The sequence below is a fragment of the Aspergillus ibericus genome (assembly GCF_003184845.1).
Source record: "Aspergillus ibericus CBS 121593 unplaced genomic scaffold BO80scaffold_8, whole genome shotgun sequence".
Lineage (NCBI taxonomy): Eukaryota > Fungi > Ascomycota > Eurotiomycetes > Eurotiales > Aspergillaceae > Aspergillus > Aspergillus ibericus.
In genome coordinates, this window is record NW_020292106.1 from 275,409 (window position 1) to 292,161 (window position 16,753).

The 16,753-nt window shown below is 54.1% G+C and overlaps 10 protein-coding genes across 10 annotated transcripts; 5 read left to right on the plus strand and 5 right to left on the minus strand.

Annotated features, from left to right (window-relative positions):
* Window positions 1-18: 18 nt before the first annotated feature.
* On the minus strand, window positions 19-1,336 carry BO80DRAFT_462447 (uncharacterized protein; the record flags this gene model as incomplete). Its single annotated transcript, XM_025722515.1, has 4 exons — window positions 19-646; window positions 764-888; window positions 970-1,094; window positions 1,225-1,336. The coding sequence occupies 4 exons, from the start codon at window positions 1,334-1,336 to the stop codon at window positions 19-21; spliced, it is 990 nt and encodes a 329-aa protein (XP_025578087.1).
* A 38-nt stretch (window positions 1,337-1,374) lies between these two features.
* On the minus strand, window positions 1,375-3,405 carry BO80DRAFT_269717 (NYN domain-containing protein). Its single transcript, XM_025714820.1, has 2 exons — window positions 2,229-3,405; window positions 1,375-2,180 (listed from the first exon to the last, which is right to left on the minus strand). Exons 1-2 carry the CDS (start codon window positions 3,162-3,164, stop codon window positions 1,560-1,562), a joined length of 1,557 nt encoding a protein of 518 aa, XP_025578088.1. The 5' UTR covers window positions 3,165-3,405; the 3' UTR covers window positions 1,375-1,559.
* Window positions 3,406-3,686: 281 nt separating this feature from the next.
* Window positions 3,687-4,574, plus strand: BO80DRAFT_422686 (heat shock 9/12 family protein). The gene is made up of 3 exons (XM_025718875.1): window positions 3,687-4,120; window positions 4,185-4,377; window positions 4,436-4,574. The coding sequence occupies exons 1-3, from the start codon at window positions 4,087-4,089 to the stop codon at window positions 4,476-4,478; spliced, it is 270 nt and encodes an 89-aa protein (XP_025578089.1). The 5' UTR covers window positions 3,687-4,086; the 3' UTR covers window positions 4,479-4,574.
* Window positions 4,575-4,703: 129 nt separating this feature from the next.
* Window positions 4,704-5,561, minus strand: BO80DRAFT_500077 (uncharacterized protein; the record flags this gene model as incomplete). Its single annotated transcript, XM_025724215.1, has 1 exon — window positions 4,704-5,561. One exon carries the CDS (start codon window positions 5,559-5,561, stop codon window positions 4,704-4,706), a length of 858 nt encoding a protein of 285 aa, XP_025578090.1.
* Window positions 5,562-5,796: 235 nt separating this feature from the next.
* Window positions 5,797-8,139, plus strand: cog6 (Golgi transport complex subunit COG6). The gene is made up of 2 exons (XM_025722516.1): window positions 5,797-6,133; window positions 6,190-8,139. Exons 1-2 carry the CDS (start codon window positions 5,834-5,836, stop codon window positions 8,122-8,124), a joined length of 2,235 nt encoding a protein of 744 aa, XP_025578091.1. The 5' UTR covers window positions 5,797-5,833; the 3' UTR covers window positions 8,125-8,139.
* Window positions 8,140-8,180: 41 nt separating this feature from the next.
* Window positions 8,181-9,708, minus strand: BO80DRAFT_422690 (Nif3-like dinuclear metal center hexameric protein). The gene is made up of 4 exons (XM_025718876.1): window positions 9,516-9,708; window positions 9,405-9,448; window positions 9,221-9,346; window positions 8,181-9,159 (listed from the first exon to the last, which is right to left on the minus strand). The coding sequence occupies exons 1-4, from the start codon at window positions 9,578-9,580 to the stop codon at window positions 8,327-8,329; spliced, it is 1,068 nt and encodes a 355-aa protein (XP_025578092.1). The 5' UTR covers window positions 9,581-9,708; the 3' UTR covers window positions 8,181-8,326.
* A 180-nt stretch (window positions 9,709-9,888) lies between these two features.
* On the plus strand, window positions 9,889-10,685 carry BO80DRAFT_422691 (BolA family protein). The gene is made up of 2 exons (XM_025718877.1): window positions 9,889-10,264; window positions 10,361-10,685. Exons 1-2 carry the CDS (start codon window positions 10,171-10,173, stop codon window positions 10,534-10,536), a joined length of 270 nt encoding a protein of 89 aa, XP_025578093.1. The 5' UTR covers window positions 9,889-10,170; the 3' UTR covers window positions 10,537-10,685.
* Window positions 10,686-10,775: 90 nt separating this feature from the next.
* On the minus strand, window positions 10,776-11,628 carry BO80DRAFT_452920 (peroxiredoxin family protein; the record flags this gene model as incomplete). The annotated part of the gene is made up of 5 exons (XM_025721974.1): window positions 10,776-10,804; window positions 10,866-11,031; window positions 11,095-11,140; window positions 11,204-11,303; window positions 11,421-11,628. The coding sequence occupies 5 exons, from the start codon at window positions 11,626-11,628 to the stop codon at window positions 10,776-10,778; spliced, it is 549 nt and encodes a 182-aa protein (XP_025578094.1).
* A 994-nt stretch (window positions 11,629-12,622) lies between these two features.
* BO80DRAFT_422693 (uncharacterized protein) lies at window positions 12,623-13,243 on the plus strand. The gene is made up of 2 exons (XM_025718878.1): window positions 12,623-12,808; window positions 12,911-13,243. Exons 1-2 carry the CDS (start codon window positions 12,670-12,672, stop codon window positions 13,159-13,161), a joined length of 390 nt encoding a protein of 129 aa, XP_025578095.1. The 5' UTR covers window positions 12,623-12,669; the 3' UTR covers window positions 13,162-13,243.
* Window positions 13,244-14,403: 1,160 nt separating this feature from the next.
* skn7 (putative stress response transcription factor SrrA/Skn7) lies at window positions 14,404-16,736 on the plus strand. The gene is made up of 5 exons (XM_025714821.1): window positions 14,404-14,650; window positions 14,715-14,858; window positions 14,915-15,811; window positions 15,863-16,052; window positions 16,113-16,736. Exons 1-5 carry the CDS (start codon window positions 14,579-14,581, stop codon window positions 16,631-16,633), a joined length of 1,824 nt encoding a protein of 607 aa, XP_025578096.1. The 5' UTR covers window positions 14,404-14,578; the 3' UTR covers window positions 16,634-16,736.
* The last annotated feature ends 17 nt before the right edge of the window (window positions 16,737-16,753 follow it).

The following is a 16,753-nucleotide window of genomic DNA, read 5'->3' on the forward strand; positions in this document are numbered from 1 at the left end:
TGCATGAATTCAGGTGCTTCAAACAACCGAATTGACAGCTATATCATGCAACTCCCTCCACAAGGCCCTGAATCGTCCATTCAACCCGATCTCCGACACTAGCTTCCCCTGCATAAGACTCAATGGCTCCTCCCATCCATGTAAATACATCGCTCGCACGGCCGTCACCAACCGATCGACAAACCATGCTCTCACGAGCGAGCCCTCCTCTGCAGCAATAGCCCCAATCATGAGTTGAAAGGAGGTCAGATTCATATAGTAACAACTCTCGATGGGAAACCGGCAGATGGCATCTTTCAGCTCAGCAGCAAGAAGGGTCAAGTGAGCTGCTGACGTTGAAGGCCAAAGAAGATAGAGCACCAGCTCGATCGCGCGTGCAGTGGCATCGACTTGTGCATTACTGTCCACCCGGAGTGCCCGCGCTTCATAGTGCAAGCTCGCGAAAGGCTCTTCAATCCCTTGAGCTACCAAACACGCATCGAACTGGTACTGCTGGTGACAGGACTCGATCACCTCCCGGAGTCGAGTGGCCTTGTCACAGATCTCCGCCAGCTTAGAGATCCTCTGACCATCATACTCCCCCAATGCTTCGACAATACTAGGATGGTACACCCGCGCAAAACCAAAGATACTGTTAATCGAATCCCTACCATCCATATCATCAGCAGAGATTCACACAAGTAGCAAATAATACCAACTGAACCAAAAAATCAATAAACCACAACGGCACAGTCCACAGAGCCTGCGATCGCCTCGACCTAACAACATCCACCAGCCCATTGATAGAATATTCCAAGCAACCTGGTCCTGCGCGAGAGCCGCACCAAGAGCCATACCAACAACCGCCCCCAGGACCCCATCCGTTATCGGCCGTGTAGACGTCAGGAGCTATTGGATCAGCGTGACGGCTTTGTATGTGTGGAGATCAGCTTGTAATTGCCAACTGCTGCTTGGTGAATATTGTCGTACGGCGATCGCCAGGAAGGCTTCAATTAGAGCCGGTTCTGAGGCAATGAGGTTCAACCATGATTTATCGTGGGGGGTTTCGGGGGTGTAGGTGCCTTCGAAGAAGGATAGGTCTTGTAGGTTGCGAACTATTATAGGTTTAGTAGTCGCTTTCGAGGTAGTAGGGTCTTTTGGATGTGGTAAAGGGGATATACAGGCTTTGGTTGCTTGGCCAGGTTTAACTGGCGATATGTCAATCGTAGTCAGCAATCCGCTGACGCCGTCTTGCGAAATTGGTCTTGGTGATGTGCGCCCTCATCTGCTTCGCGGCGGGCTTGGAGAGACGCGAGGCGCCCGTGGTATTCAGAAATGTGAAATTGGTAGGCTCCATGGTTAGTGGTCATCTCTCTACGGAGTACTAGGCTGTAGTTAATAGGTTAGCCAAGCTAGAAGCTCAGCCGGATAGATTATTAATTAGTCACTACACAAGCCGGTACTCAAGTCAATATCAAGCCATGTGATAAGCACTATCTAGGTACATGGCTAACCATAAAGGCACCAGCAAATTATCAGCAACCAAGAAACAACAAGCCTGCCAGCAGATAAGTCATCTACTACATGTCAAGCAGCTCTTCAATGTACTCATCCAATGCAACAATCCGGAACCGATCCCCCCATTTCGCGCGGAATTCCTTCCGGCGATAGGCATAACTGGTCACCTGGCTGAAGCTCACCAGCTCCACCGTCCATCCCCGGGTCAGTGCCCGTTCCACCATCTTCATAAACCCGCCCGAGAACTCGGCTTCCGCCGCATCTCCCGTGGCTAACACGATGGTGGCCGGGTCATCCGTGTCCACCAGACTTTCCAGGATCTTCAGATGCAGAATTTCGTCCACACCCTGCTCGACCCAGCGTTCCCCCAGTGCATCGTTCGTTTCTGAACCGCTTCCGGGGTCGTGGGCGCCTGCGCGCGGATTCTTGCGGAACCTCATTTGACGAGGAGTCATGTGCTTAACCTTGTGGACCCGGTCGAGAATGTTGGTCTCATAGCCAAGCTGCTCGCCTTCGGTGATGGCGGCAAACCGGTCGGAGCCCACCAGAACCCTTTTGGCGGTGGGCCGACCACGCTCGAGGATCAAAGAAAAGTTCTGGAACGACAGAGGCAATCGCCGAATCCGTGTTTTCACCGGGATTTTGCGCGATAGCTTGACGGTGTCGTGAAATCCAACCATGATCTGAATCCAGTTAGCGAGTACAAACCGTCGTCATGGGACCATACATACATTGGACATGTCAACAAAGACATGGATAGGACGACAGGCAACATCCGTCTTCTTGGAAGGAGGCCGTCCCACCTGGGTGACGGCATCGGCGTAGTCGGGGAAATTCTTTAGAAGTTTGGTCAAGAGACCAATCCTCCGATCAGCAGCCGATCTGTACGAGATGGGCTGCACGCGGATGGTGCTGGAGCTAGGAGGGTTCTTCAGGGTCTTCGATGGAGATGTCTCGATAGACTCGTCAAAGGATGATGGCGGAGTCTCATATGGATCAGAAACGGCACCCGCCGTGCCTATCTGCGGAGGGACCAGCGACAGAACGCTTCCCTTCTTCAACAGAGGGGGATCAAAGACGCTGAGATTGCCGTCGGATTCAGCCTCCACGGCGCTCTCAGACGTGCTGGATTCATATGTGCGTTTACTTAGTGTAGCATCGCGGTTACTATGAGCGCTCTTCCCGAATGTGACCTTGGCCTGCAAGTTACGGGACTTAGAGACACCGGAAACAGGTATAGGCTTTGCTGGTGTGCGAAGGGGCCCCTGATCCGAAGCTGCAGGGCCCGGAAGATTATCTGAAGGTCGCTTAAGGATTTCAATCCGTTGAGTGGGTTGTGGCGGCGGAGTAGGGGTGCTCCGCGGGACTTCACGAGGTTCAACCTGTGGGCGAGCGGACGGAATGCCAGTACTGCCCAGAAGTTCCCAAAGAGCACCAAAATCTCCTAGCCGCGGAGGACCACTGTCTCCGGGCCTTACGTCGCGTGCATGCGCAGCGGAGACGAAGACATCGTTCCTGTTTGGCTCCCGAGTAGACCGGGCAACGGGGACGGGCTCAGGGTGGCGATAAGGAATAGACGGGCTACCGGTGCCGTAGGTCGGCGTGCGAAGGAGATTGATCACCGGAGTGAAATCCCAATTTGAAGCTGACTCAAGCGATGAGGGCATTACAAGTATAGCGGTGGGATTGAGGGTGAGATAATTGGATTATCGCCGGTCCGACTCGAGCGGTGATAGATAAGACAGGACAGGCGGGGTTGACACAATCCAAAACCGACGGCTCGCAGAGAACGTCAAGCGCAGGCAGAAAACTATAGATCAGAATCACGAAAACGAAGTAGGAACAATAGATATAGAGCAGATCAACATGATGGTCCAGGGGACCCGATGAGAGAGTGTTGGCGCCAAACGCATTGGAAGCACAAGGAGAGGGAGAGCGTCAGGCACGGCGACAGGCAGACTCGGCCTGAAGGCGCTCGCCGCGTGGCGGTGAACAGCTGGCCCGGTTCTGCAGCATTACACCGCCTGCGGTTTCCAGAGCCAGCGATGCTATCCCTGATCAGGCATAGTGGCATCGGAGACCGCTTAAAGAATGATCCGAGGGACTTGGCGCTGACGATGACGCTAAGCGCAAATGAGTACATGCGATCATGGAGACGTCATGTCAGATGACGACTCCAACACAGTGTAACCATTGCGGTCGAAGTCTGGACCAGATCGTCATGGCTGGCGCAATTGCTCCGCTTCTGCAATCTGCCCATCGGCCAACCGTGGTGGCCGATGACGCTCATGCCAGATCTGTCGCCCGGATTGAAAACTGGGGTAGATCCCTCATGATGACGTTGATTCGCTGGTATCTCTTCCATGGCAACACCATGCATCATTCACTTCCCAGGTTCACGTTCACAAATTCGCAGCCAGGGTTGTCGACGTCATGCTGCAAATTATAGAAACTCGAAAGCTATATAAAGCCTCCTTTGCACCGTCGTTCAGAATTCTTCATCAATCCAACACACTCTCCTGCAATCTACAACATCCAATCTAACTTTCAACCAACCACTTTCCAAACACCACCAACCACACAATCAACATGTCTGACACCGGTCGCAAGGATTTCAGCACCAGTATGTTGCCCGCGCTCAGGTACCCGCCAGTCTGCTTGCATGATGCTTACACACTTCTGTGCAGAGGCTAAGGAGGAGATGACTCCCGACTCCGCCAAGTCCACCCAGGACAAGGTCAAGGAGACCGTCACCGACACCGGCGACCGTGTTGCCCGCGGCTTCCAGGGCGACGACAGCAAGTCTGGCACCCAGGAGGCTTTCGACAAGACTCAGCGCTCTCACGACAACACTTCCCACGGCGGTGCCACCGGCTCTGTGTCAGTATTCCTTAACATCTTGTTATGCCTATTGAGCTATCAACTGACAGACTCGCAGCACCGACAAGATCAAGAACGCCGTCGGTCTGGGCGACCACTAAGCTCGTGATGACCCCCTAATACAATCGTGTGACGAGTCAGGTCAAGGTCACTTTCGCGGTTCTGTGATGCATGGGATTCGGAGGAAGATGGGCTGGCGGCTCGGCCGATTGTCTTATGATTAATGAGTTGACGATACAATTAGTCTGATAGTATCACCTCTCACTAGGCTCAATACTAGTCAATATTTCATGATTTCTTTGAATGTCCTGTATCATCAGTAGTGTTCACTTGTCAACTAGAATTTCAAACATCGCATCCCGTTGCCGCGTGAGTTTGTCAAGTTCCTGCTCTAGCTCCTTGTACTGCACCCGAGCCCCTGGTATGTCCTTGGGCAGGTCATGGAACGCTTTGACCCTTTTCTCTAGGGTTCTGGTGCTTTCCAGCACCCGAGTCACCCCCTCTTCTTCCGCTATGACTTCTTCGAGCGTAGGTCCCTTGGTTTTCGTTCTCTGTAGGGAAGCGATCCGATCTTGATACTCGCCGACTTTCGCGGTGAGTAATTTGGTCTCTCGCGTCCATTCGGCGGTTAGCGCGGGGAGATTGGCAGGGGTCTCAAACGCCTCGTTGGTCTTGAGGTCGTGAAGCTGTTCTCGCAGCGTAGCCAATTCCCTTTCTAGGTAGTCATGTAGCGCCTGCACTTTAGACATCTGGTCCTTGATACTGAACTCTTCTATCGTAAGATTGATGATTGACTGGCCCAGGTCTTTCGTCTCTGTGCCCAAGGCTCCAAGCACCGCCGTCGTCTCCGCCAAATCTTCCAGGCTTCGTCTGCCATTGTCGTCCAGACTGTGCTCCACCTCATCCAGAATCTCTGCCTTTTGCTTCTCCTCACCCTCCTCTCGGACCTTGAAGCTCTCAACCGCCTGTTCGCGAGCCTGGTGGAGCACGGTGGCCTCCTCATCCGCAGTATCGTTGGCAGCAGCCAGGGCTAGGAGGGTCCGCAGAGTATCTTCATTTCGCTCAAAACTAGGAACTGGATTCGGTGCGTACTGGCGACTGAGCCAGGAGTTGACGTAGGCCCAGTCTTTGGCTTGGATGGCTGCTTGGCGCGCCTTTGCGGGGGACACGAGGGGGCTATCCATAGCAATGGAACCTATTTTCGGGAGGAGTCAAAGATTTGTTGGGAGTGAGCGACCATAAAGTGGGACAGTAGGCGAAGAATTGGGCCCTCACGGGGATGCAGGCGGAGTGAAGCTCAGGGGAAAGCCAGAGAAAGTGAGGTTGAAAGCGACGGATCAACCCCCCGGCCGGGGAAGCGCGGTGTTTATCCGACAGCCGCCTCCGCTTCCGTTCAGCGGGACAGTCGCAGAGCCCATCCCCGGCCAGACTCTCAGGCAGACCAGCATCGCCCCCGATGGCGAGTTATTTCCCTCCCAATGGAGTCATCTCCAATCATGCTTCCACTCGGACCTCGCCGGCATCCTCCCCGCTTTCGCCGCCAATCCACCAGCGATCGAACGCCTTGTCCAACCGACTGACAAGTGTACTTTCGGCCTCGTATGCGGACTCGGACATTCGCGATGCGCTGGAGACCCTCAGCCTGAGAGGCATCCATAATACGGCAGAGGTTCGAAGGCAACTGCGCTTGGACGTTCAGAAAGAAGTGGTCGATAGCAATGCTGAGATCGTGCGAGACTTTGGCATGGTTGCGGAGGTGAGATGCGCCGATATTGGGGGTTTCTATGGATGCTAACCCTGCCGAATGCGCAGCAATTGAAACGAATCGGAACTTTCATCTCAAACCTGAACCAAACCTGCGAGGAAATGCGGAAACACATAGTATCGGCCAGGCAGGAGACAACGCCAGTGCTTGAGGAAGCATCGGCGCTGATGAAGCAGAAGAAAGAGGCGGAGACCAAACAACAGCTGCTGGAGGCCTTCACTCAACATTTCATTGTCCCTGACGAGGATCTGCTGATCCTAACGTCTGCCGAAGAGCCCATCGACGACCATTTCTTCGATATTCTCGCTCGGGTGAAACAGGTGCACCGTGACTGCGAGGTGTTGCTGGGGGGCGAGAACGAGCGGTTGGGCCTGGAACTCATGGAAAAGAGCTCCAGGAGCCTGAATTCCGCCTACCAGAAACTCTACAGGTGGATTCAAAAAGAGTTCCGGTCCTTGAACCTCGAGGATCCCCGCATCAGCAGCTCTATCCGGCGCGTTCTGCGCGTCCTGGCCGAGCGACCTAGCTTGTTTCACAGCTGCCTGGATTTCTTCGCAGAGGCCCGAGACTATGTCCTCTCCGATGCCTTCCACTATGCCCTTACGGATGCGGTCTCTGGTTCAGGTGGTGACCAAACTGTGAAGCCGATCGAATTCTCCGCCCACGACCCCCTGCGGTACGTCGGAGATATGCTGGCCTGGGTGCATTCTACCACCGTTTCCGAACGGGAGGCACTGGAGGCCCTCTTTGTCGCAGACGGGGAAGAGCTTGCCAGAGGCATCCAGGCCGGTCTGAGCAGCGAGCCCTGGTCTCGCATCGACGAAGACAAGGAAGTCACTTTTGATGGGCAGAGGGCCCTCAGCGACCTGGTCAACCGCGACCTTATTGGCGTCTCTCGAGCCCTACGACAGCGAGTTGAGCTAGTCATCCAGGGCCACGACGACCCCGTCACCTGCTACAAGGTCGTCAACCTCCTCTCCTTCTACCAGACAACCTTCTCCAAACTGCTCGGCTCCCAATCCCACCTCGCCGAATTGCTCGAGACTCTCGAAAAGTTCACCTTCAAACACTTCGAGACCCTCATGCAAGAAGACGTCAATAACCTCTCAGTCGACCACTCAGGCCTCACTCCTCCCCCGGATCTCTCTGCGCCTCAATTCCTCCAAGACGCCCTCGAGGTCCTCAACTCCCTCATGAAGACCCACGAGGCCTCATTCGGCGCTGAGCCTATCTCCACAAACCCAGACGACGAATCCACCGCCCCCAAGGAAAACCGATTCACCCCAGTCCTTCGTGCAGCCCTGGAACCCTTCCTCGACCTCGCCAAATCCTCCGCAGCGGACCTGCCCAATCCCACCACCCAAACCATCTACCTAACCAACATCCACCTCACAACCCGCACAGCCATCACCTCCTACCCCTTCGCAAGCACAACCCACCTCCCCCCACTCCAAACAGCCCTCTCCACGCTCCGCATGGACCTCCTCGAAATCCAACACCGCTACCTCCTCACCTCCTCCGGCCTTCAAACCCTCCTCACAGCCCTGGAACCCTTCTCCCCATCCTCCTCCTCAGCACCACCACCAACCTCAGGAACCACAGACCCCCAACCCAACATAGCCGACATCACCACCCTCCCCGCCTTCCAACCCTCCGCCCTCATCGCCATCAGCCAACAACTCGACGATTTCCTCCCCTCCGCGCTCATGGACGCCACGGATAACCTGAAGCGCGTCCAAAGCGCCACTTTCGTGAAGAGCGTGACGGAGGAAGCTGTTGAGGCTTTCTGTCGTGATTTCGAGTTCGTAGAGGGTATGATTATCGGGGCGGATGAAGCGAGAGGTAAGGTGGATGTTGTGAGGGGTGAAGGTGATGAGAAGGAAGGAGAGGGAGAGGGAGGGGAAGAGGCGGGCGAGGTGGAATGGGGGTTGAGGAAGTTGTTCCCTAGAACTACTGGGGAGATTAGGGTTTTGTTGAGTTAGGGGGGGAGGTTGGAGTTGAATTTTGTTGTGTTATATATGTATATAGTTTGCATGTCTATATTATGTTTTCTGATTGTGTTTGAGACTGTACTATCTCTTGTAGGTTATGTGACGAGTTGGTAGTTGGAATGTAGATGTAGTTGAATGGGTCTACGAAATATATATTCCGTAGGAGTGATGTCTCAGTGATATAATCAGGTCTCTACACCTGTCGGATCATGATGCCATACGGATCGCGATCCCGCTCACTGACATCCACGATGCACTCGGCATCGTCAAACACCTCCTTCAGTTCTGCGTCAGCCGCCTTCAGACCTTCTGCCCGCTGAGCCTCCCACTCTTTCTTTACCGCAGTCGCGAGCTTCTCCCGCATCACCGCACGCAGATATCCCCGCTCAGTATTCGAGTGCGCAAGCGCAATCACGACCGAGCCACGCTCCACAGCCGCCAACGCTTCGTGGTGACTCAACTCACCTGTGAAGAGCAGATCGGGAATCTTCCCGCCAGTGCCCTTCAGCAAGATGCTAGATCCGGAGCCCGGGCACACGTCCACGGTCCGGATCTTCAGGTCCTCGACCGAGGCGGTCTGCGGGATAGCGATAGGGATACCGCCGGGGTAACCGACGCCCTGGGCGATGCGATCTACGATGGCGGTAAGAGGCTGTGGCTCGTCGAAGGTGACGATGCGACCCATTCCCGCAGACTCCATTCCTTCGGGCACTGGCGGCGGAGACGGGATGATTGTGTTTCGGACGTGAGGGACGGGCGTCGCGGGAGAGGAAGGCTGTGGTTGCGGGAATGTGGCGTGGGAGTAGAGTGCTGAAGAGGACTTTTGGATGGCGGACTTTGTGTCGGGCGTGGGGGCGATTGCGCCGGTGACAATGTCGCACAGCCAGTCGCCCATGCCGCCGGGGGTTGCGTCGATGGCGGTGTGCGGGGAGTAGACGCTGATGCCTTCCTGGGCTAGGCGGAGGAGGGTTGATTGTTGGGGGTCGTTGAAGGTGAGGGATTTGAGGCCGCGGAAGATAATTGGGTCTAGGATTGAGAGTGAGTGAGTGGTTGGTGTATAGAGGGAGGGTGGTGGTTCATCGCATACGGTAGGCCACCACTACTGAGTCTCGGCGGGCGATTGCCTCGTCTGCGACTGCTTTGGTGAGATCGATTGCTAGAAGAGCGGAGTTTCTCTGTCTGCGGGTGTGGTCGAAGGGCGCTTCAAGGAGTACTAGGACAGAGTGAGCTGGGAACGTGATGGTGTAGAGATGGGCTGGAGGAGAGCTTACAGCCGGTATTATCCCAGCTCTTATCTGCCAACGACTCTGGGTAGCTGTTGTGTCAAAGGAGTCAGCTATAAGCAAGCTTGCGCTTCTAATGTAGATGTTCGGCAAGCATACAGCTTCCGCATGGAGCTCACCACGGCCCGCGTAAATGGCGACGAGGTGGGGGATGATGCCGACATCGTGGAATATAGGCGAAGAGGATGCCGGCCGAGAGCGTTCATAGACAATGCCACTGTGCGCGGATGGTAGGACTTATGACCAATGGAACCCCGGAATGTTCAACAGTCAGTGTAAGTTAAGCTCGAGGAACCCCGCGAAGGTGACACTAGATGAAGCTTGAGAGATGCCATCGAAGCCGAGGAGAAGCTGGCGCCACAGCCGATCTAGTCCCCTCCCGGACTAGTTTCACTAGCCACATTGGCAGCTGACCAATCCGTTTCTTACGGTACGGTACCGGAGGGAGGAAGAATCCCAGCATGAGGAATTCCGTCATCCGCCATCAGACGAAGAAGCATCACCGCGCTGCCCTCCACCCTGACTCAAATCGCTTCAGCGACGCTCGGTCGCCTGACCTACTGTATAATCTAATCAACATCACACGCACTTATCCTATAACGCCCCACCGAGGATCCCGTCCCGCCCGCGCTTGATGTACTCCCGCACCACTACCCTGTTGAGCAGAAGCTGCCGGTATCTTCTCCGCACCCCCGTCCATCACAAATCGCCGTTCTCGATCTCTGCGCGCTCTTCCGCAGCAGTGAACGCAGCCATGGCCGATACCCCGGGCGTTACTGCAGACTCGCTGAAGGCCAAATTGATCGACCAGTTGCAGGCGCAACATGTTGAGATCGAAGACTTGTCGGGTATGGAAGAGCCGTGCTGATTAATTGCTGTTCCCATGCGGGGACGTTCTATAGTTACAATGTTTGAGGTCCCGATGTTGACGATGAGGTTTACAGGTGGTTGCGGACAGGCTTTCCAGGCCGTCATTGTTTCCCCCCAGTTCGAGAAGAAGACCATGCTTGCCCGCCATCGCTTGGTGAACTCGGCCTTGAAGGCGGAGATTGCCGCCATCCATGCCTGGACGCCCAAGTGCTACACCCCGGAGCAGTGGCAAGCGCTGCACCAGGGTTAGGCTCTGAACCATAGAATCCGAGGTGGATATATCCTGGGGATTGACATGCTCTCGGATGGCATGCCGTCGGGCGTTGGGTTATTTGATATCATGGCTTTGCGCTGCCGGTTATGACTAATATTTCGCTGGCTATGGTTTTTGCAAATAGATTCTCATATGAAAATAAATATTATGATCTATTGTCATGTATAAGATTCTAGATACATAACAATCTGGGTGTGCTGCTAACCTGGGCTGGTTTAGCCCAAGACCTTCTCGGCCGCAGAGACTATGATCGCCGTTAGTGACAGACAACTGGGATGCTGGGATGCCGGTAGCTGGGGTCATACCGTCAACACCGATGTTATCGGGCTCTACGAAAGCCTCCTTGACCTTTCCGTCCTCGACAACGAGCGCGTAACGCTTGCTGCGGTTGTTTCCGAAGATCGAAGCGCTGTCGAAAGTCACATCAAGAGCTTCGGAGAACTTGCCGGAGGGATCACCCAAGAAGCGAACCTATAGGTGGTGTTAACTCGTGCCACTGAGTATCTCGTACATTCGGATTCTAGTATCACTTACGCCGCTCTTGCCCTCGGGATCAAGGGAGGAACCCCAAGCCTTGGTCCTGTCGTCGAGTCAATCATAAGGCCCAATTGATAGGGAGCGTCGTATGCGGCTCGTAACTTACACGAAGGGGTCGTTGACGGCAACGACGAAGACCTGACCAGCCTCCTTGAGCTTAGGGTGCTTGATGTATCCGGGGACGTGAGTGCTGGAGCAAGCGGGGCCTAATGGGATCCGCCAAGGGCGGAAGAGTTAGCAATCCAGCCTCACGGGAGATTTCCAATGGTAGCGGCTACTCCTTTTCTTCTCTTGCCCAGGAGTACCAAACCAGGGATACGTACTGAAAGCAGCCGGCACACCAACAATGATGCCCTTTCCTTTGAGCTCCTTGGCGAGGTTGACCTTGTTACCGGGCGAGTCCTCAACCAAGACGTCCAGGTCCGGGATGGCGTCTCCCTTCTGAACCAAAGCCGGCGCGGTGTTGTGGAAAAGGGCCCTCTGGGACAAGGCGCGAGGGACACCGGCAGTAAGACGACGAGCAGCAAACATGGCGAAAGGAAGAATGGATGACAATTCGGGAAGGAATGTGTTCGGGAGGAGATTGGATGTTCCAGTTGGGAGGTGCCACTGGAAGTTTAATGGGAGGAGGAAGTGAGAGAAGAGATCGGAGGTGGATGAATGTTGATGTTCCTGAGCTGGTGGACCTCGCAGCTTCTCCAGAATACTAATGGCGCCCGTCCGGAACATTATTTCGTCATGGTCACTTTCGGCTGCAGCGCCCGGACGCCAGCCGCCGAACGTGGGGACTCATCTCGCTAGGAAGACAGAAGATGATAATTTGGATCTTGAGAATTTGAATAGCCTGGTGATTGACCCGGGGAGGGTGCACTGGGTGATGGGTATATTTTGTCGTAGAATGGGATGGCCAGTCATCTTGGTCTCACGCAATCGTCCACGTGAATGGCTAGCTCCAAGAGGCATGGCAGATGCCATTGCAGAACAGCGATACTATGTAGATAGTAGGTAGATTCATGTCTACGGACCCCCCGGAATGTAGGATTGGGGGGAGGATGGGCGGAGATGGAGATGAGACGGCATCGAATCAATCATACCGTGCGGACATGGACTCCGGAGATCCCATGGACCAGTCTCGATCGCTAGCTCTGACAGCCTTTGTTTCCCGCCGACGGACAACCCTGCATTGTCTATCTCGGACTGCAAGGGTTCATTCGCAGCATTCAGGTGGCTTTGGACCGGGGATGGGTCTGGACTCTGGCGACTCTTCCCCCATGTAAGACCTTGGCTGATTGGATTTTTAATGCCAGAACGGGCTTCACCAGCGTGAAAGAACTGAAGAGAGACAGGAGTAGTCGGCTTAGGAGTTGGGCACTGTCGTTAATCATATTAATAGTACCAGCTCCCTCGACTAGTACATGATGTTCGGGAGGTGGCGTATCCATGATCCATAGTCTCCTTGTACTAAATAAAGAGTCGGACCGATCTCTATCATATCGTTTGGCTCAACTGGGAAGACCTGGTTTGGACATCGCATGGCCGTCTCTGCCTTTCTTTGTCTTGCAGCATCTCTCGATGCTCGTATCGTCGCCCGGCTATGCGAGCGAGCGATCTGCATCTAGTGCTGCAATCGCGACCCCTGAGAGGAGTGGTAGTGTCGATAGGGAAGATAACTGGGTGGTGAGATCATGTCCTGAGACCTGGAGACCTGGAAGTAAAACCCCCTCCTCCTCGTACGACTAACTGTTGGTTACCGCGGGGTCCGAGAGAATGAAGCCCGCCCCTCCTCCGTATACCATTGTTGATCGCCGCGTAGAATCCAGGGCCCCTCCACCCCGGGCAGCCTATCTCCATGGCTCCCCCCCATCCTTCTCATGCATCGGTTCTGCATCAATCAGGCGCACTGACAGCTTTGGACCGGTAGCTCCGCCAGAGCAAGCTGTGGGTAGTGGGTACTGGTCACTCTTGCTTGTGCCTACCTTACTTGGGGGTGCCTTTGCACTTTGGGTTTCTGTTAATCTTCTTATGATTTTGTTTTATTTTATTTTTGTTTCTTTTCCTTGCTAACCTGTTCTTACCGGCTTGGAAGGCTGGGAGGGAGGGGGTGGGAGAGATAATTGTTCGTAAATGTTACTGAGTTGTCTCTTCCTATTAGTTGGACCCGATGCTCTAAGATTTAGTTAGTTAGCGTTAGCATGGGAATTCTTCCTCTACCCCTCCTATGGATCTCCTTGCGTGAGGTCATCCCCCCCAACCATTCTGCATAGAAAAAGCCTCAAGAATACCCGAAAAACGGAGCATTTGAATGGAAATGGCCAAAGAAGAATTGCCATGGAAGGAAGGGACACTCCCTCCCAAAATAACAATAATAATGAGATGGAGACGAGGTGACAACCCAACCGATGGGTATTGTGGCTAGTGACCACGTACGGAGTCGGGGGGAACCCACCTGGAGACCACAGTTGATAGATAGCCAACAGCAGCAGCAGCAGCAGCAGTAACAAGCAGACAGACAGACAGACAGACAGACAGACAGACAAGACAGACTTTCGCTGGGCGGTTGAACGTGAACGTTGATTGCCAAATGGGCGCAAGCCATGGAAAGCCAATCCCAGAACCAACCCACGCCTTTTTTCTCCATCCACCACTTCAGCCAGCAGCAAAGCCCCCCCCTCTTCCCTCCCTCGGTCTGCTACCTAACTGACTAAACGGCCAAAATAAAAAAAAAAAAAAGTGAAAATTAAAATAAATTCAATAAAATCCCAAACCCCAAGAAAGCCAGTCCCACCGGCGCCAGTGGAACTAAACCCGAACGGAGGGGACTAATTAATCCCCATTCCTCCTACTAACTGAACTGACCTTGAACTGACTGACTGACTGACCACCACCATCGCTCGACCACGATTACTACCTTACGGTCGTCTTTTTTCTTTCTTCCCCCATTCCTCTTCTTTTCTTCTTCCTCTTTTCTTGTCTTAGTATTAACCTGTCCTTTGCCAGTCGATTTTTCTCGCCATCGCCACCCGGGTTAAATTGACGACTGGCTGGTTTTCTTTCCCGTCCTCGCCGTTTCCCCCAAGCCCTGCGACTTGTGAGCCTGTTGCTTGTTCGATCGGTCGCGACCCATCTAGCCCACGATGGACGGTGGCCAGACCTCGACCAGCACCGCCCCCGCGGGCAACTCCAGCGATTTTGTAAGTGTCACCCTCGATAGCGACCGTTATGAACATCATGATCGCGGATTTATTGTATGCGATTATACTTCTGTCGCTAACAACATGTCTAGGTACGGAAACTCTACAAGTGAGTGTTCCCCTTTTACTTCCCCCCGTACCTTACCCTCGCTTCTGTGGTCCGGATCTCTCGCCCTCGGCTCTCCCACCTCGCTCCCCCCGGCGCTCTTTAATACTTCGCTGCGCTCTGCCGAACCCCAAAGAGGCTTCGCATGTTGATGTGACCATGTATCACTAACCTGTGTACAAGGATGCTGGAGGACCCGTCGTATTCGGAAATTGTGCGTTGGGGTGACGAAGGAGACAGTTTTGTGGTCTTGGAGGTATGGCCCTCGAATCTTCCTCCCCTGCGATCGCAATCACTGTGACTGACCTGCGACCTGCCAGTGCGAAAAATTTACCAAGACGATCCTTCCAAAACATTTCAAACACAGCAACTTCGCCAGTTTCGTGCGACAACTGAACAAGTACGATTTCCACAAAGTGAGGCAAAATAATGAGGAGAATGGACAATCGCCATACGGACAGAATGTAAGGAATCCGCGCTTGGTGGCGGTCGATGCGACATGTTCTAATTGCGATTTCAGGCCTGGGAGTTCAAGCACCCCGAGTTCAGGGCGAACAGCAAGGAGTCATTGGACAACATTCGACGGAAGGCCCCGGCTCCGCGCAAACAGACCCAGAGCACCGACGAGTCAGTCCCTACACAACAAATAGATTTGCTCAACCAGCAGATTGTGGCGCAGCAACAACAAATCCAACACTTGTCCGACCGGTACGCTCAGCTGACTGTTGACCATCAGCTAATGCTGCAGGAGGTTATGAGGGTGCAGAAAACTGTCCTCAACCATGAGAATGTCATCCACCAGGTGATGACTTACCTACTTTCTGTTGATGCCCGTCAAAGGCGCGACAGCAAAGCGGCTGCGCCTTTCCAGGCGCAGGGCCAAGCAGGTTCGACCTTGAGCCCTTCACAGGTCGCGTCAATGGACGACGAGCCATCGTCACCATTGCAGCATGCTTCGAAACTTCTGAGTGATATGAATGCCGAAATTCAGTTCAACTTGGCTGGCCTGGAGTCGATGGGCGAGCCACCGAAGACGGCAGCAGTAGTTGCCACGCCTGCCCTCGAAGGTGCCCCTCGTAATGGTGTTGCGCGCGCTGCTAATGCCCCGAATCCGAATGCCGCCATGGTCTATTCGAAGATCAACGGTGACATCGAACCCGTCGTTTACCCCGTCGGCGCTACTAATGGAATCGATCCGATGTACAGCGAACATGTCAACAACGTCCCTTATCCGATGCCTCCTAAACAAGAGATCGACGAAACTCGTAGGCAGTTTCCCGACAATCGGAAAAAGAGCGCGAATGTTGATCCCGGCTGGGTCCGCAGCCCGCATATCTTGCTCGTCGAGGACGATGCGACATGTCGCCAGATTGGTGGGAAATTCCTCTATTCGTTTTCCTGCGTCATCGATACCGCGGTATGTAGTTCTTCTCCAATGGCTAGGGAATGTTCACTAATGGTGCTGCAGTTCGATGGTCTGGAGGCCGTTAATAAGATTCAGGACGGCTCCAAATATGATCTCATTCTCATGGATATTATCATGCCTAATTTGGATGGTGTCTCAGCATGCCATCTTATTCGCCAATTTGATCGGACTCCCATCATTGCCATGACTTCTAACATTCGGAGTGACGATATCCAGCTCTACTTCCAGCATGGTACGTCCGCTGCGATTGGCCCCCTTTCACGGTCGCTCCTCAACGGCTAACGCTGTGTAGGAATGGATGATGTTCTTCCAAAGCCCTTCACCAGAAAGAGTCTTCTCGATATGCTTGAGAAGCACCTAGTGCACCTGAAGACGATTCCCTCAAGCATGGAGGCTCCCCCATCCGCGGCGGCTGCGGTTACGATGGCTGCGCAGAGCTCGGCAGCCCAGTCGGTCAAGGAGGACAGCTCGCCTGGGCAATCACCAGCAACATCAATGACTAACTGGCAATCGCCGGGCCAGTTCCAAGGAATGGCGGCCGTGCCCCCCAACATCCAGCAGGTTCAAAGTCAATATGTTCCTGCCACCCCAGCTGCAGCTGCATATGCCGTAGATCAAACTGGGGTTCAGTATCCGACACCCGCCGTGGCACTTACCACAGCAGCGCCTGCGGCAACCAGGCCGCAACCTCGCCGGCAGCTTTCTGAAATGTCCAGCGCTGCTGAGAATCCCAACATGGCCAAACGACCTCGCATGTATTCACACCAGACGCAGCCGATCGTCACTCCCATGCAGGCCACGCGAACAGGCTAGGTTTAGGACCATTACTTTTCATATATTTCTCCTCACTCTACACCAAATGACGACCTCTTCTAATCCCTTCCGTCCCGTCTGCCACATCACTCCCTTTTCTACCACTACGCCTCTTCGCCT

What these genes read in the sequence shown, in the direction of transcription:
- skn7 (XM_025714821.1), top strand. Translation starts at nt 14,579, where the DNA reads ATGCTGGAGGACCCGTCGTATTCGGAAATTGTGCGTTGGGGTGACGAA. An exon ending in ACAGTTTTGTGGTCTTGGAG is followed by an intron (nt 14,651 to 14,714) that starts GTATGGCCCTCG and finishes GCGACCTGCCAG; the next exon opens with TGCGAAAAATTTACCAAGAC. An exon ending in CCTGCGTCATCGATACCGCG is followed by an intron (nt 15,812 to 15,862) that starts GTATGTAGTTCT and finishes ATGGTGCTGCAG; the next exon opens with TTCGATGGTCTGGAGGCCGT.
- BO80DRAFT_422686 (XM_025718875.1), top strand. Translation starts at nt 4,087, where the DNA reads ATGTCTGACACCGGTCGCAAGGATTTCAGCACCA. An exon ending in TCGCAAGGATTTCAGCACCA is followed by an intron (nt 4,121 to 4,184) that starts GTATGTTGCCCG and finishes ACTTCTGTGCAG; the next exon opens with AGGCTAAGGAGGAGATGACT. An exon ending in GGCGGTGCCACCGGCTCTGT is followed by an intron (nt 4,378 to 4,435) that starts GTCAGTATTCCT and finishes ACAGACTCGCAG; the next exon opens with CACCGACAAGATCAAGAACG.
- BO80DRAFT_422693 (XM_025718878.1), top strand. Translation starts at nt 12,670, where the DNA reads ATGCTCGTATCGTCGCCCGGCTATGCGAGCGAGCGATCTGCATCTAGT. An exon ending in TGAGACCTGGAGACCTGGAA is followed by an intron (nt 12,809 to 12,910) that starts GTAAAACCCCCT and finishes ATCGCCGCGTAG; the next exon opens with AATCCAGGGCCCCTCCACCC.
- cog6 (XM_025722516.1), top strand. Translation starts at nt 5,834, where the DNA reads ATGGCGAGTTATTTCCCTCCCAATGGAGTCATCTCCAATCATGCTTCC. An exon ending in ACTTTGGCATGGTTGCGGAG is followed by an intron (nt 6,134 to 6,189) that starts GTGAGATGCGCC and finishes CCGAATGCGCAG; the next exon opens with CAATTGAAACGAATCGGAAC.
- BO80DRAFT_269717 (XM_025714820.1), bottom strand. Translation starts at nt 3,164, where the DNA reads ATGCCCTCATCGCTTGAGTCAGCTTCAAATTGGGATTTCACTCCGGTG. An exon ending in TCTTTGTTGACATGTCCAAT is followed by an intron (nt 2,181 to 2,228) that starts GTATGTATGGTC and finishes AACTGGATTCAG; the next exon opens with ATCATGGTTGGATTTCACGA.
- BO80DRAFT_422691 (XM_025718877.1), top strand. Translation starts at nt 10,171, where the DNA reads ATGGCCGATACCCCGGGCGTTACTGCAGACTCGCTGAAGGCCAAATTG. An exon ending in TGAGATCGAAGACTTGTCGG is followed by an intron (nt 10,265 to 10,360) that starts GTATGGAAGAGC and finishes TGAGGTTTACAG; the next exon opens with GTGGTTGCGGACAGGCTTTC.
- BO80DRAFT_422690 (XM_025718876.1), bottom strand. Translation starts at nt 9,580, where the DNA reads ATGTCGGCATCATCCCCCACCTCGTCGCCATTTACGCGGGCCGTGGTG. An exon ending in GTGAGCTCCATGCGGAAGCT is followed by an intron (nt 9,449 to 9,515) that starts GTATGCTTGCCG and finishes TTGACACAACAG; the next exon opens with CTACCCAGAGTCGTTGGCAG. An exon ending in GAGCTGGGATAATACCGGCT is followed by an intron (nt 9,347 to 9,404) that starts GTAAGCTCTCCT and finishes ACTCTGTCCTAG; the next exon opens with TACTCCTTGAAGCGCCCTTC.